This window comes from Drosophila miranda, assembly GCF_003369915.1.
Source record: "Drosophila miranda strain MSH22 chromosome Y unlocalized genomic scaffold, D.miranda_PacBio2.1 Contig_Y1_pilon, whole genome shotgun sequence".
NCBI classification, from domain to species: Eukaryota; Metazoa; Arthropoda; class Insecta; order Diptera; family Drosophilidae; genus Drosophila; species Drosophila miranda.
The window spans coordinates 19,897,441-19,914,051 of record NW_022881603.1 but is presented as its reverse complement, the minus strand read 5'-3'; the positions used below and the strand labels follow the sequence as shown (position 1 = coordinate 19,914,051).

The 16,611-nt window shown below is 47.9% G+C and overlaps 2 protein-coding genes across 8 annotated transcripts; one reads left to right on the top strand and one right to left on the bottom strand.

Moving 5' to 3' along the window:
* The first annotated feature begins 1,663 nt into the window (after positions 1-1,663).
* On the top strand, positions 1,664-10,440 carry LOC117190103 (polycomb protein Asx-like). 7 transcript variants are annotated; one of them, XM_033395191.1, is made up of 10 exons: positions 1,664-1,750; positions 2,231-2,491; positions 2,827-3,179; positions 3,251-4,283; positions 4,352-5,120; positions 5,224-5,289; positions 5,365-6,221; positions 6,287-8,005; positions 8,065-8,353; positions 8,724-10,440. In XM_033395191.1, exons 3-10 carry the CDS (start codon positions 2,947-2,949, stop codon positions 9,092-9,094), a joined length of 5,337 nt encoding a protein of 1,778 aa, XP_033251082.1. In that variant the 5' UTR covers positions 1,664-1,750; positions 2,231-2,491; positions 2,827-2,946; the 3' UTR covers positions 9,095-10,440. The 7 variants fall into 7 exon arrangements, with proteins under 7 accessions (XP_033251082.1, XP_033251085.1, XP_033251086.1 ...); XM_033395192.1 differs by lacking the exon at positions 1,664-1,750 and having other exon boundaries at positions 1,859-2,491; positions 6,287-7,612; positions 7,676-8,005; XM_033395194.1 differs by lacking the exon at positions 1,664-1,750 and having other exon boundaries at positions 1,855-2,491; positions 8,065-8,384; positions 8,724-8,800.
* A 272-nt stretch (positions 10,441-10,712) lies between these two features.
* On the bottom strand, positions 10,713-11,390 carry LOC117191480. Its single transcript, XM_033396336.1, has 2 exons — positions 11,376-11,390; positions 10,713-11,205 (listed from the first exon to the last, which is right to left on the bottom strand). The coding sequence occupies exons 1-2, from the start codon at positions 11,388-11,390 to the stop codon at positions 10,840-10,842; spliced, it is 381 nt and encodes a 126-aa protein (XP_033252227.1). The 3' UTR covers positions 10,713-10,839.
* Positions 11,391-16,611: the final 5,221 nt, after the last annotated feature.

The window sequence follows — 16,611 nt, the reverse complement described above, 5'->3', positions numbered from 1 at the left end:
GCGTGTGTGAGCCAAGTAGCGCGGGACGTGTGAAGGGGGAGGGTGAAAAAGAACGATTTCGCTGCCAGGGCGATTCTAGCCACACCGCACGATCGTTGCATCGCCTTCCAGTGCGTGCCACACGTTTGGTCTCATTCACCAAGTAACAACCCCGAAACCCTATTCACACACACACACACGCGCACACGTATACACGGACCTATATAAATTTAGGGCTGACCGGCCACGGCCAGCGATCGCCCGCGTCGTTTGAACTTAAAGAAAAAAAACATAATCCGCACTCCAAACACCGTTCCACATTAAATGTTATTTTGTTCCGTGTGTTGTCCTTTATTTAGTAATTAGTATTAGCTTAAACCGTTTAACAAAAAAATCTTGGCCATTGAAAAAAAATATGTAAAAACAACAACACCTTTCACGAACCTAAATCTGCGATCAGCTGTTCAGTGCCAGAAGATTAACCCTTCGTGGGTGACGCGGGGGTCCCATCAGTCCACCGTATTTGGTCGAGCGATTTGTGGAAAAATATTGTTTATTGTTTATGTCCCGGGGACCCTTAACAAGAGCTCTTGGTAGGTTAAGTCTCCGTAGGGGCCCGAGTTAAATTAACTCCCGTAAAACTGGATCCACTCATCTACACATATTCCATTACGTATGGGTGAGGGTATCCCTGTTGGTTGAACGAAATTTCAGCAGTTATTTCCTTGTTTGCCTTCGTGTCGAACGTTTTGGTGTTTCTTAGTGGTTAGGGATAATTATGAGTATAGCTATTTATTAATGAGAAAGATGAAATTGTCAATTTACGATTATTAAAGCTTGGATATATATTGAAGAATGATGCATTAAATTTAAAATAGAGGGAGGACGCGTGGCGTAAGCCATGGATTAGGCCAGCCGTTACCGTTCCAGCAGAGGGTGGCCAAAATGAACGTTGTGTTTGGTCACAGGTAGGGCGGGCGCGCGAAGTGATAACACCCAAGCTTCACCCACTTGATAGCCGTCTGTTTATGATTTTCTTTGTTGTTGTTAGGTTGTTGTTAGTTTTGATGTCCCGAAAGTAGTATGTCTCCTTTTTTGTCTACATTTGGCGGGCAAGGGGAACTACCCAGCCCTGGGGTCGACAGCTAGCCGGCATTGCCCTCTGGGAAACAAGCCAAGTGTAACATATTCGAGCTTTTTTTTTCTTTAATCTAGCTTATAGTGACTCTCAAAATCTGGCAGCACTGGTCTGTTTTCGACCCTCAGAAATATACCAAAATATATACCGACGAATTTAAGTTCTACATCCCTCGATTTTTATATTCCGTAAAATATTACTAGCTATCCAGATCTCTCAGCACTGCTCACATAATTGTATTCAATTAATGAATCTATTTTCTACTTGACTGGCTTATTTTAAACACTTGCTTTTATTTGTTTTCGAATTCTCCTGGTAATTATTAGCAACCTAAAATCAGTCTGCTCCTGAGTTTTATACCCTACCTTCTTTAAATCTACCATGACGGTATATAGGGTTGCCCTAATTACTGAATATTTCTAAATGAGGCGGTATATTTTGGTATTAACCAAACATACTCGATAGCAAAATTATGGTAGTACTGATTCCGCGTTAAAATACTAATAGTTGTTTTTGGTCCGTATTTAAACTAAAAATTGCATATGATATGTTTAAAAACTGCTCACAAACGCAACCTGCAACCTTAAATGCGATAACTAAAGTGATCTAGTACTTAGTGTGCAATTATATGATGTAAATAAATTAGTTTCATTCAATTGCACGCAAAGGTTTTCTGCGCAGCAGCGTGTTCGAAAAGGACAGCCGCTGGCCGCCAGTCCGAACACTTGTACCAGAAAGAGACCGTCATAGTCAGTTAGAAAAGAGTCATTTTGTAGCTGCTTTGCTTTTGTTTGTGTGTTTGGAATTCACATTTCCCACCATTCAATATTTAATTCAGTGGCCGTTTATTGCAGCAGTGGCCATACAATGTGAAATAGATAAAGGTGGAAGGCACTATCCCCGTCTTGCAATACATGGGAGAATAGAAAACCCCCAAAGTACTCTTCTAATCGTTGCCAAAGGCAGTAATTTTCTACGTGCTTACTGCGCGTTAGTGTATGCGTGTGCCTGACCGTGTGTGTGCGAGTGTATGTGCGGGAGGAAAAACAACTCTGCTTAACCGTTTCTTGTTGTTGCAGTAACATTGTTGTTTTTATTGTTGTTGGTTTTTAGGCAACGGAAGAGGAAAAATTACTGTAAAAAAGAGACCAAATAAGATATCGGAAGTATATAGGAAATACCGTGGAACCGCAATCTGATTAAATATATCCTTATACACACATACACACCTAAACAAACCAGCGGACATACACACACACACACACCCATAGGCACGAAAACACACAGATGGAAGTACATATACAAAGGGCGCAACGTTAAAATTATACAGAAAGGGTCTCGCTTTGCCTTAAAATGGACAATACTGCTGGTAAGGTTAGTAGAATGCCCTGCTCCCGATTCACTTTACATACACCCACATCGCTGTTTGGAGGAAATAGAAAATTTCTATTCCCCTTTGCGGTACTCTTGGTGGAGGAGGAGGGGGGGGGGGGCAGTGTAAGCCCCACATTTTTCTACCGCAGAGCCTGCTCTTCTGCCCTTCCGATAATTTCTCTTCCGGTGCTGCAAATTGATTTGATTTAAAACCAATCAAGGGCAAACGCAAAAGCCCCTCCTGCCGCCTCTCAGCTGTTGCCACTGCACAGATTGACGGAAACCGAAGACCGAAGCCCGACACTGACTTTTCCCTTTCTCAATTTGATTTTCAGTATGTGCGGAAGAAACTGGCCTGATGGGACATGGACATAGAATAGATAGCAAACCCTCTGTGAAGATTTGGCTGTAAATAGTTTCGAGCAGTGTGAGAGAGACAGAGAGACAGATAAGCAATGAAAACCATTACGCCGGACACGACGACAGCGTCGCAGCATCAGCAAAAGCAACAACTTCTCATTCCACAAGCAGAACTGCAGATGCAACATCAGCAAACGATTATTGTGCCGCCATTAATAATGGAAGCCACGGCGCATGTGAATCTCGTGGACGATGATGAAAAAGATCCGCTGGCGCTGGAGCATACGGAGGTGGTGTCCCCAACGACCAAGCACTCGCATAGTCTCAGGTTAGTTTTCCATTTGATTGTTGTGCCAAAACAAAATGCTCATATACCGACTTCTTTCCTTTCCTCCTTAGACGTCACCTGCCGCGCATAATCGTGAAACCCATAACACTTGAGAAAAAGTCCATGGCGCCAAGTGAAGATCCTCTGCCAGCGGCAATACCAGGACTGACATCGCTGGTCCCACATACTGCCTCCAATTCAGCTCCTCCCGCACGCATGTTCAGCAGTCGGCGCATCCAGCAGCAACAGCAGGCGAAGGCAGCTGCAGCCGCGGCGGCGGCCGCCGAAGCAGCAGCCCAGGCTGCAATTGCAGCCACCACGTCGCCGGGCAGCAAAGGTGCCTCGTCCTCGCAGGCCTCAACGATGCGCGAGGTGCTGGCCTCCATACCCGGGTTCAGAGTGAAGCCGCGACGTCGCAGCAACAAGAAGCTGACAACAGCAGCGCAAATCGAGCAAACGAAGGACGGAAAAATCGATCTGGAGACACCGGACTCCATATTGGCATCCACCAATCTGAGGGCGTTGCTGAACAAGCAGACGTTCTCGCTGCTGCCCCCGCTATATCAATACAATCTCATTCAGCTGTTGCCCAGTGTCGATCGTGAGGCCAGCGTTGTGGAGCCACAGTTCTTGCCGCCGCATGGACTAGATCAGCCAAGAAGTAGTGGTGCCTGCGGCAGTGGCAGTGGCAGTGTCAGTGGGAGCTCCACCTCTGAGGCCATTCGACTAACTGCGTCATGCCTGAACAATGAATTCTTTGCCCGCGCCTGTCTTGAGTGGCGGGAGCGATTGAGCGAAGGAGAATTCACTCCCGAGAACCAGCTGAAGCTTAAGACGGAGGCGGAGCGCGAGAAGAACAAGCTTGATCCGTGGAAACTGAAGCACTTTGAGCCCTATTGGGGGGAGAAGAATGCGAGGAATGCATCGGGTATGCCCACCACAGTTGGCAAGCTGAAGCTGGAGATCGAAAAGGAGAAGCATCGGACGACAACCAAGAGTGAGCCCAATCCACCAGCGACAACGCAACAGCAACAGCAACAGCAAAAGCAGCAGCAAAAGCAACAAGCAACATGTGATAATGAGACTGAACTGAAATTTGATTTGGTAAGCAATGATTCGATCAGAGATCTCTCTGCGCTTTGAACTGCACTCTGACCTTTCCACTCTTTCAGAGCACAAAGTGCGAAACGACAACAGCAGCCGCAGCAGCAGCAGCAGCAAACACTAGCGTACCAGCAGCAGCAGCAGGAAGAACAACAACAGCTCCGCCTGAGACTAGTTGCTGTCAGAATAGCTTAGTAGGGACAGAGCAACAGCGTCGCATCCTCAAACGTCCGTCGAGCAGCCCATCGCGTCGCAAGCCGACACCAACAATAATACTAGACGATGACGATGATGATCCCAATGAGGTGCTGCCGAGCACATCCAAGGAGAGCAAACTGATGAAAATCGAAGCTCCGTTTGTTCCTTATTCGTCGTCAGGGAATGCTGTCGTTGCCACTGCACCGACGCCGCCCCTGCCCACCCTCAATAAGGATGTGGTGGATCATCCCACAACGAAGATAACTGCAACAAGAATCAATGAGGAGCGACAACAACAACAGCAGCAGCCAATTATCAACAGTACCTGTGATAAAATCGAGCCATCCGAGTGCAATGAAGAGTTCATTTCCATTGATCATCAGGACATGGTGGAGCTTGAAGCCGCGAACGCCGCCGCACTGGCAGTAGCCACAGCGGCTGTCACACCGCCAGACAATACCGAGGCGGAGGTCAATGACTTTGAAAGCTATTTGGAGAGCGTGGAGCTAGTTACCAAAGGGCCATTGGATGCATCTAATGAGGTAGATCACACAACGGCAGCAGCAGCGGAAGTGGCAGCAGCAGCGGCAGCATCAGGAGCCAGCCATGATTTCGTGTTTGCAGATACCATCGATCATGGTGAGCCATCTTTTAATTACTGTTCAGCGCTTAGGGGTCTTGCCCCTCCTCCGTATTATACCCACCCGACTAATGTTTTTCCCTTGTGTTTGTTCATGTTCAGCATATTTCCACAACCATCATACAGACATCAATCACACCTTCTACACATCATCGTCGTCGTCCAACAGTAATGCATAATGCCACCATAGCCTTTAAACTATATATAAACTATTTTGCGTTCCTCTTTTCGTTGCATGCACAGTGGCGCATTCGGCACTCAAACTGGAGGAGGAGCAGCACTGCATTAAGCTGAAGGACTCGCCCATGTGTTCAGTGGCCATACCCAGCTCGATTTGCAGCTCGACTCCACCCCGCTCGATCACGTCCACCAGCTTTACATCCTCCTCATCCGCTTCACTGTCATCATCGTGCTCGAGCAGCAATTCCAGCTCCATGCCGGCCACTGTAACGGCGGCCACCACCAACGCGTTAGCAACGTCGACAACATCAGTAGCAGCCGTAGGAGTATCATCAACAGCCCCATTGTCGCTGTCCTCAGCGGCAGGGTCAACTCTGGCCGATATCCAGGCAATGCTCTTTTCGGTGGTCACGTTGCAACAGCAGCAACACCAGCAGCCGTCTGTGGAGTTGAACTCGAGCGAAATGTATCAGCATGTCCAGCACGATTGGAACTTTGGTGACATTAAGCTGATGGCAGCGACGCCCCAAAGAAGCTCCCAAGCAGCGAGGGAGCAGCAACTGAATCATGAGGCTATCAATCTGATCGAGGTCGTCAAGGAAGAAGTCATCGATGATGATGCGTGTCAGGAGTTCCTCAACGAGAGCGATGAGGTGGAGGAGGAGGACGACGATCTCGTTGAGTGTATCGACGATGATCAGCAGGAACAGCAGATGCTGGAAGCCATGAACGACGAGGACAGTGATGCAGTGCGGCAAATAGTGGACAAATTGCAGCAGCATCAAGAGGAACAGCAGCAGCAGCAACAAGAGCAGCAGCAGCAGCAGCAACGGCAGCGACAGCATGTGCATATCCAGGATGTAGTGCATTTGCCACTGCATTCGTTTTTGCCACAGGCCCACACCGAGTACGGGAACGAGGTGAGTTACACGACAATGCTTATAGAGCCACTTGCATCTTTTGATACCATTTGGTGTCTTTCCAGATTACGCAGGAGATTCTGAGCGAAGCCGTGCCCATGTCAGCTGCCGAAATGGAGGTATCCAGCACCGTGATCACCAACAGCAGCAACAGAAACGACAGCAGCAACAATCTGAGCCTCAATCAGCCGATGCAGCCACAGCAGAATGCTCCAGCGGTTGCGCCACAGCAACGCCAGATTCTGGTTGATTCCAATGGTCAGATTATTGGCAACTTTCTATTGCAACAGCAGCAGCAACGTCAACACCAGCAGCAACATCAGCAGCAGCAGCTTCTTCAGCAATTTACACTGCAAGCAGCGGCCGCACAGCAACAGCAACAACAGCAACAGCAGGCGACGAGTAGCAATGCTTTGGCCAAAACTCTGCCTGTAACGCTACGCAATGGAACACAACAGTTTTGTTCGCCCAACTTGATCGCCCAGCAACAGCAGCAGCAACTTGAGCAACAGCAGCAGCAGGCAGTGCAACAGAAGCAGCAGCTACAGCAATTTGCCCTGCAACAGGCGCAGCTCCATCAGCGGCAGCTGATGGCTCAAGCCGCCAACAATCTGCTCCAACAGCAGCAGCAGCAACAGCAACAGCAGCAGCAGACTGTTGTCCCCGCAGCAGCGCATCCCAAATTTATAGCCAAGCCATTGAATATTATTTCCATGACGCGGCCCGCCGCCAGTGCGTTACCCATTACGGCAGCAACAACAGCAAACACCACAACAATTCCGTCCGCCTATGTTAATGTTGTTGCCGTTACAGCCGCGCCACAGCCCCAGCCCCAGGCGCCACCGCCCTCAGTAGCAACATCAGTAGCAGTGCCTCAACAGCAGTCGCAGCCCCTTCAGCATCCCCAGCAGCAGCTGTCCAATCACAATAGCAATATGCAGCAGTTGCCGACATTGCCAAGCGTTCTAACGATGAAAACGCTGCCTCCCTCGGGGGTGCCGACGACCATTGCCCAGCAGCGATTGCAACCGAAGATGCCGACGGGCAAGGGACGCAAGGCCACCAGCAATAGGCTGCCCCCAGGGGCCGTTAATCTCGAGCGAAGCTATCAAATCTGCCAGGCCGTCATCCAGAATAGTCCAAATCGTGAGAATCTAAAAGCACAGCTGCGTCCCCCCGCGGTCATACTCAACCAGCATCAGCAGCCAACGGTAGTGACCACAACGGCAACACCTGTGAGCAGCCCGCTGAATGTGTCGAATGTGTCGACTGTGGCTGCCGCACCCTTGTCGAAGATGACGGCTGTTTCCGCGGCGGCGGCTCCCATCCAGAATATGCTAAAGCCGGAGGAGCTGCTGGTTGGAGGAGCAACTGCCACTGGAGTGTACAAGGTGAACATTTATTTTAATTTCCTTTTGAGACCATTTTCAGTCAACAATTTGTGTCGTCTGCAGGTCATTGGTCCTCGCATGAGCGGCTTTCCGCGTAAGAAATATGTCCAGAGGAAGCCGTCACCCAACACACTGATACGTCATGTGTTTAGTCCGGGACCTGGAGCGGCCAATGCCACGCCCCAGCAGCTTCAGATACTCCAGCAGCAACAGCAACAGCAGGCGGCGACATTGCCAGTGGCACAGACCCAGCCACAGCCACCGGCGGCACCAGAGCAGTTGATCCATCAGAACGGCAGTGGCCAGTACGTGTTGGTGCATCGCGCCACTGTGGGTGCAGCTGACAATCAGGCGCCCAGGGCGTCCAGTGCACCGCCACTGCATCAGAATCAGGTAAGTGTTTGGAAGCGGTTCTCTTATTGATGCATATAATGATTATTGTGCATTGGCAGTTTGTCACCGTTCAGAATCCGCTGCACAGCCTGAATGGCCTGCCAATGGGCGGACGCGGGCGTCCCGCATCGGTGGATAATACAGCGGGCAGCGGCAACATTATGGCACCAGCAATTACCGCCACCGAGGTCCTGCACCATCACCATCATAATCACAATCACAATCACGAGCTGCAACAACAGCAGCACCAGCAGCAGCAGCATCAGCAGCAACAGCATCATCAGCAGATGGGAAACGTTGGCAATGTGGGCGCCGCCGCGAATATTGTGCGGCGCAATATCGCTGCAGGTAAATTGGTGTATTATTAGTGGTTAGCGAGGTACGTCTTTTAAATCACCTTCATCCATCATCCTTCAATCTTGAGTGGGTTCAATCCATGAAACCATGATTAATTGGCACGCAGTCATTAGTTTGTTGCGTAGATTTGTTAGAGTTACTCGTACCCTAGGACCCAGCCACGGGTTGGTTCTGTCTTTGGTTCTGTTTTTTGATTGTATGGATAGATAGATTACTTGCATGTCTCATCAGGGGTTCATTCAGCTTTGAAATCCTCTAAAACTTTTTTGTATTTTTATAGATCTTATAATTTGTTAGTAAGTATCCACATGAGAATCCCTTTGCTTCAGTGTTTCATGTATCGAATTTCTTTTCTTGGCAGGATCCACCAACATCACATACATCGATGGCGGCAATAACAATTCAACAGCCGCCACCGCCGCTCTCATGGAAGCAGCCGCCGGCAACAACTACATAGTGACCACAGCCGCAGCACCAACCGCGGCCACGCCAACAGTCATTCAGCAACAGCAGCCACCGCTGCAACAGCCGCAACAACAGGCCGTGCATCCTCTGCTGCAGCTGCGTCAAAGTGGGGAGAACACACCGCCGAGCAGCGAGGCTGCAACAGCACCGGCCAACAACTGCGCCTGCTGGCTGAACGCAATGGTTATTTGCCAGCATTGCGGAGCCTTCTGTCACGACGACTGCATCGGTGCGGCCAAGCTGTGTGTGTCCTGTGGAATCAGATGAGTGCCGGACCCCCTGCCGATCGTCCATGTGAACAACATATTATAGTAATATAGAGACCCCTCCCCCCCCATAGACATGTAGACTAGAATGCAATGGCTATATACATATGAGTATGTATCCCAATAGACAGACACACTATAGCGCAGGTGCAGAGGCTTACGCACAGCAGAACCAGCAGCAACACCAGTCCTGTTCACAGGCACAGCCACAGGCCCAGTCCCAGCCCAGGGCACACACACAAAGCCAAGGCAACAGATAGATATATATCATAAATATATACATATATGTGTGTATATTTTAGACCGATCAAAGACCCATGTAAACTAAGTAATCTTGCAGTTCTTACAACTTTTTGTATAAAGCCAAAAAGAGTACGAAGAGGAGGAGAAGGAGGTGGAAGAACGCGTAAAGGGCAAACAAACGAGTGTTGTGTATTTTGTGCTTGTTGCATATCCCTAAAGATACTCGTTGTTTTTGTGATTGTTTAAGGATATCTCAAGCACACTAAAAAATAATAAGCAAAAAACAAACAATCTATAAACTCTCAGTGTAATTACAAGCAAACATACAAAAACAAAAAGAAAAACAAGATGGAAAACAAAACGAAAACGAAAAAACAAAAGGCAAACGTAAAGCATAAAAAACAGATTAGATTATATGTAATGTATATATTTATGTTTAAATTAAATGTACCATATGGATAGAAATCATGTGATGACTATATTTTTATAATTTATTCGCGCATGTGCGAAGTTTGTTTGGTTCGTTCTATGAATATAAGAACTTCATATTGATGTATATGAGATATATATATACACATACTTTACTGTGTAATTTATAAACTAATTGGAGTGTATATCGCCTAGGCCCAGCGCCTAGTTCTTAAGATCTTATACTGTAATTTTAACCTAAGTTTAGTATTCTCCACCAGACAAATCACCCACACTCACACCCGACCCTAGAAACGACTCTCCATATCCACACCGTTTCTTTAGCATATAACGCATAAACGTAATTCTAATTCACGAAAATAATTTCAAAACAAAGCCCCCTATACATTAAGCAAAACTGTTGATAAAAAAACAATACAAAGGCAATGCAAATGATAAACGAAAGAATGAAAGAAGGTAACAAAACTGCAAAAGAGAGAACGAAAACCCTATAGATAATAGCAATTAAAAATCAGAAGCAACAAAGTTACGATTATGATGAGGTTAAACAAAATTCAAAACAATACCTAAGCAAAGAACAAGAACAACAGAACATTCTGCTCCTAGATGCACCTCACCGCAAAATTAACCAATACATAAACATAATTACAAATAAATTTGAGAAAAAAAACGAAAGTGATGTGAGAAAGTGGAAATTTCTAAAGGGATAACGCCTCAGAGCTCACTGTATCATAAGGGAACGATCTATCTGCAGAGTATTTCCAGACTGGCCCACCTTTTGGTTATTTTATTCATTACTTGGATTCAATTATGGAAAAGTTTTTGTTGATGCCCAAATATTGACGGGCTTCAGTACTCCCATTTTCGATTCCTTATAGCCGTGTTTATTGCATATGTATATAGATCCATTAATGACAGAATAACTTTGGTTTTTTATAATTCCTTTTGTTTTTGTTTTTATTAAGGAGAAAAAATACAACTTTGTTTCGTTCGGATGGTTGTATATTTACGAAGTATTCAGTCCATTTCTAAATGTTAGAAATTCTCTAACTAAGCACAGGGTACGGTATAGGTTTAAGCCCTGATGTCCTTGTAGTGCTTGTCTTCGTCGCTCTTGTCCAGCTTGATCGAGTACTTGCCGATGAGGGAGCCCTCAACGTCGGCCTGGCCATCGGGATTGAATTGGGGTCCATCACCAATATCCTGCATCTCGTCCTTGAGCACCCTGTAGCCGTCCTTATCGGCGATATAGTGAACGGTGCGCTTCACGAATCCATCCGTGTAGCTGTACGAGCCTCTGACGGTGCCCCCATCGCGCTCCTCTGTCCTTGTATTCTGGTTGTCGTTGATTTGATCGTCGATGTTGGAGCTGAAGGAGTACTGTGCGTTTTCGTTCTGCTGGCGCTCCAACTCTAATCTGTCCTCCTCATCCTGATCGATCTGAAATCGGAGAGAAATAGTTTTCATTAATCAACCTGATCGAAGTGAGACTCAAGCCCCTTTTTTTGCAATTAAATATTCATGTGCCTCGAGAGTATACTCTGATTTAAATAAAATATGAATCTAATTTCAAGGTGAATATCGCATCATTTCTGTTCGGTCTGTCAGACCTCTGGATTTCCCATTCCTTTGCACATATGTATAACATCATGTGGGGATTTTCTATACTGACTAATGACTCAATAGCTAAGGCTATGGTCCGGCGTCTTCCCGATTCAAAGTCGGGGAACTGAACCAGGGCCATGGCTAGAGGTGCCTGGCGGTCAGGCCTAAAACGCTAGGGGGTGGTCCCCCCGAAAAATATTAACCAGTATGGACCCTCGGGCCAACTTTGGAGTCGAACTATGAGGATGCCCGGGTTGGGATGTCAACCCAAACGTCGGTGGAAAGCGTGACTGCTACCACCGGCGGGCACGGGGAGGAGCAGTCCTCTCTGCGTGTCGCCAGCGGTCACACCTCAGGCTTGGCGGGAGCAGGCCAGGTCAGTTGTAAAGCTACTGCCACAACAACAACAACAAAAACAACTCACTCCGCAGCCTGCAAGTTGAGCCGCACAGATGCCGTAGTCGACACAGACACGGATCTAGAGAGCGTGCTCTCTATGAGCAGGACGGAGGAAGAGAGCCTTCTCCGCTCACCGGAACCAGGCACCAGCTCCCTGCGTAGGGAAGGGCCGAAGCGTTCCAAGGAGGGGATGACCCCGCGGCCCCAATGCCCACGTTCGATGGTGCTGGGTGGCTAAATGGGGTTAAGATCCTGAAGTGCAATGATGATCCAACCCTAAGGTGGAGGTTGTGGACCGGGAGCTTATCCCGTCCAAGCCTAAGGCGAAGGTACTCTTCCCCATCACAATCCAGGGGGACCGAGTGCTGAAGCTCCTTCAGCCAACGTGCCAACGGCCGATTGGAGGATCCTACACATTGGTAGCCCACTACCCAACGAGGGGGGCCAATGTGTGATCCTCCAAATAAACAAGGAAGCAGAGGATCTGCTATACCCCAAGTTCGGGAAGATGGCGTGGGGCATGGGTAGCGTCTACCTGCGCCTCAAATGCGCCACCCTGAGGACAAGGACGCGCATACCCTGCAGGCAGGCGAGGTGGAAAAGGACTTAGGTCTCGAGTCCATCGTGGAGGCCGCCCAGGGTCTTGCGCTTGAAGACGAAGAAGAGGAAGACGGTGACCTGACGCTGGTAGTCAACCCGTCAGGTGCAAGTGAGCCAGCCACCCATGCTGAGTGTGCTGCAGCTCAACTTGCATAAAAGCAAGGTAGCGTCGGCGGAGCTCCTCATCGCCATGGAGCTAGGGCTCGCCGACATAGCTCTAGTCCAGGAGTCCTCAAATCATAACCTGTTCTACTCAACATCGGTAAGCAGGAACAGAACCGTCGTACTCGTACGAAAGGGAATCCATGCTTACCTTTACCTTGCCTTGAGGCAACTAATCTATATATAGCAAACGTTGGGGAGGAGCACACCTTCGTAGGTCCGACCTCATCCAACGTGCTAGACCTAACACTTGCAACGGGAAACAGTACTACGGTATCTAGCTGGAGGGTCCTCGAAAGACCATCCTTCTCAGACCATAAGTACATTCAGTTCAAGTGCGAATTCAAACACCCTTCGAAGACAACAGTCTATAGAAACCCCCGGAACACAAACTGGGCAAAGTTTAAAAGGACAGTTACTTCGAAGCTCGCGAATCCGGGCTCAGTGAAATCCGCGGAGGATATAGAGAAGTCCCTAAAGACCCTATCCAACGAGTTACTGAACGCCTACTGAATGCATCGTGCAAACCCTCGAGAACGAAGAGGAGGTGCAAGCCACTCTGGTGGAACCGAGATCTCTCTCTCCAAAGGAACAACCTCAAGGAATTCTTCAAGATCGCCAAACAAGCGAACGAAGAGATTGTCAATGAGGAATATAAAATCCTACTTAGGAGCTACAAGAAGGAAATACGTAAGGCACAAAGGAACTCGTGGAGAAACTACTGCTCCAACATCGAGAAAGTGCCCGAAACAGCTAGGCTTCGGAAGCTGCTTTCAAAGCAGCCCACAGTACAGAGCCAACTAAAACTAGACAACGGACAGTGGACAGAGGGCAGTAAAGAAGCCCTAACAGCACTAATGGAGGCGCACTTCCCTGGATGCACCGAGGTCACTGACGCCAAGGAGCATCAGGACCTAGCAACCGAGGAACAGCACCCTCCAATAGGTCTGTTAACCACTAAGAGAATCCACTGGGCCATAGACTCCTTCGCGGGCATAAAAGCACCAAGACTGGACGGGATATTCCCAGCCATGATGCAGTTGACCAAAGAGGTTATTACCCCATGGCTCCTCGCAATATACTCAGCATACCTAAGTACGGGCTATATCCCCATCCAATGGAGAACCTCGAGAGTTGTCTTCCTCCCTAAGGCAGGAAAGTGCAGCCACGTGAGTCCCAAGGACTACAGACCGATAAGCCTTACCTCCTTTATACTAAAAACAATAGAAAAGCTGTTGGATTTGCACATCAGGAATGAGGTAGAGGGACTGATGTCAACAAACCAACACGCCTACACTAAAGGGAAATCAGTGGAGACGGCACTACACTCGCTAGTAGCCACCATCGAGAGCGCCCTTCACAACAAAAAGTATGCTTTGGGAGCATTTGTGGACATCTCAGGAGCATTCAACAACGTGGCCACAGCCGCAATAACAAGTCGCCTAGAAGCGAATAACATACACCCTGCAATCAACGTCTGGATCAAAAACCTCCTAAGTTGTAGACGGGTGCAATCGGAGTGGGGCACTGCTTCCATGGTAAAGGGGGCACATAGAGGCACACCTCAGGGTGGAGTCCTGTCGCCACTACTGTGGAATCTGGTGGTCGACGACCTCATCAAGAGATTTGAAAGGAAGGCCCCAAAGATAACAGCTTATGCAGACGACATAAGCATACTTATTACGGGTGTATGTCCATCGACCCTCAGCTCCTTAATGGAACGTACACTCAGGGAGATACGTGAGTGGGCGGAAGAGGTAGGACTCAGTATCAACGCGGACAAGACGGACCTCATCCTCTTTACCAAGAGGTACAATGGTATGTCAAACTTGCCTTGACGTCAAAACAACCACATCTTTGGGACCTGGAGACTGGAAAATTGAAAGGGACCAAACTGAGCACCTCAATATATACACAGACGGCTCCAAGATGGACGGAGGAGTAGGAGCGGGCCTATACTGTACAGACCCTGAGATAAGGCTGTCGTATAAGCTACCGGACCAATGCAGCATATTCCAGGCAGAAGTTTTTGCCATCGGGAAAGCAGCGGAGGTCGCTTCCTCACAGAACGAGCACACGATGCGGTCAACCTATTCGTCGACAGCCAAGCGGCGATAAGATCCATGCAGTCGTCTGCGGTCAGTTCCAGAAGTGTCTTGGCGAGCAGGGAGGCATTAGACATCCTAAGAACGACAAAGACAGTGCGGATCTATTGGGTTCCCAGCCACCAGGGCATCGAAGGAAACGAAGCGGCGGACGTACTAGCTAAGGAAGGCGTCGGGCTGGAGAATAGGAGAACCGAGAACGGGCCTGTCTCCCTCAGAACGCTGCAAGGCGATCTAGAGAAGCAGGCTAGAGCACAGACTGATAGCAGGTGGAGGAGTACCACCACCTGCAGCACCTCGAAGATAATGTGAAAGGAGCGCAACGAGAAACTTAGCCACTACCTACTGCACCTACCACGAAAGGACTGTAGATTGCTAGTGGGAATACTAACAGGTCACTGTCTGGCTGCTGCACATGCAGCAAAGCTAGGCATCACCAACAGAGACAGTTGTAGGAAATGTGAGGAACCTGGGGCATGCCTCCAAAAGGACGCCACAGGAACTGCTGGCCTATGCTAAAAACACCTCGATTCTCGGGGACTTTTAAAACCACATTAACACTCCCGCGACGGTTCATACACCCCCCCATCCGGATAACTAAGGGCCATATTGGCCTATGCGTGGCCCCGCTGAGGGCCGTCCGGGTTAACCTAACCTAACCTAATGACTCAATAAACCTTGCTAACTATTGAGTGTATAGACATCTGTCAGATACGGTTATATAATAATTTTAGATGATCTTGCAATCTGCAAGGTTTATGCAAGCCAGAAATATCATCGCCATGATTGGTGCTATGGACAAAGAATGTTCCCATTGTCATTCCAACATGAATCGGATGCTATGTGTTGCGCATCAGGCCAACTAGCAACTGTTGATGCATTTTATCGAACGATTGTAACTATCGTGTAAACCTAATCTTAGCTGCAACGAGTATGACTCAACAGAGCGAACGAAACGTTGATTGCGATGTTTTGACACATTATTTCTGTTCTCCTTCCCCAAGCATATTCAATTTGTCTTCTGCTTGAATGCATGAACGGAAGCAGTAATTGAAAAATGTGTCGATGTATTCCAGTTGTCTGTGAAGAAACTACATTCGTTGAATGGGAAGGATTATAAGGAACTTCCAATATATATAAAATCCCCACAGAATTTATTTGAATACTGAAATAAAATAATAGAATTGTATTAGTTGTTCTTTTCTATCATAGCTTGTATCTTGTATGCATCTTCTACATCCTTCTTCCATGTTTCGCTATACATTTCGTATAGCGTCTACAGCTATCGGCTATCCCGATCCCAGATATATGTAAATTCAAAGTCAAAATGATAAGTTTTCGCTGTTGTTGGGGTGGAATATTTTGTACTTTCCTTTGTTTTAGTATCACGCGTCAAGGCGAGGCGTGGCAAAGGTGGGTAGGTGAGGTAGTCTTAATAATAAAAAAAACTGTAAAAAAACAGAAAAAACTAACGATAAATAACCTGAAAACTTGTTCGGTCAGATCGAAACGGCTGTGTGTCGGCATATAAAGCCCGACGAGCGGCAGTCGATGTTGACTATAGTAACCAAGCGGACGTTCAACTATTCAAAACAAATATACCAACAACTATAATCATGGGTAGGTGTTATGAAAGCGAATGAGTGCCAAATGCGGAACCATAAAGAATGCGGCTTTCATTAAACATTTACATTCAAATTTACAGTTAGACTGTGCTTTCTATCGCTCCTGATTGCTGCCTGTGTGGTGGCAACACTGGCTGCCAGCGGTAAGTACAGTACAGCTTTCTCGCTGGCAAGCTTTCGCTGGAGCTTTCCTAACATTTCACCTCACCCTTGCTGCCAACAGATTGTTCTTCCTCGACCAAAGTCCAGAACTGTACGCCCAAGTGCCTGCACGACAGCGAGTGAGTGCCACCGGTGGCAAGTGCTGCCCAAATCTGTGCAACGGACGAAGCTGTGTCCAGCCTAACCAG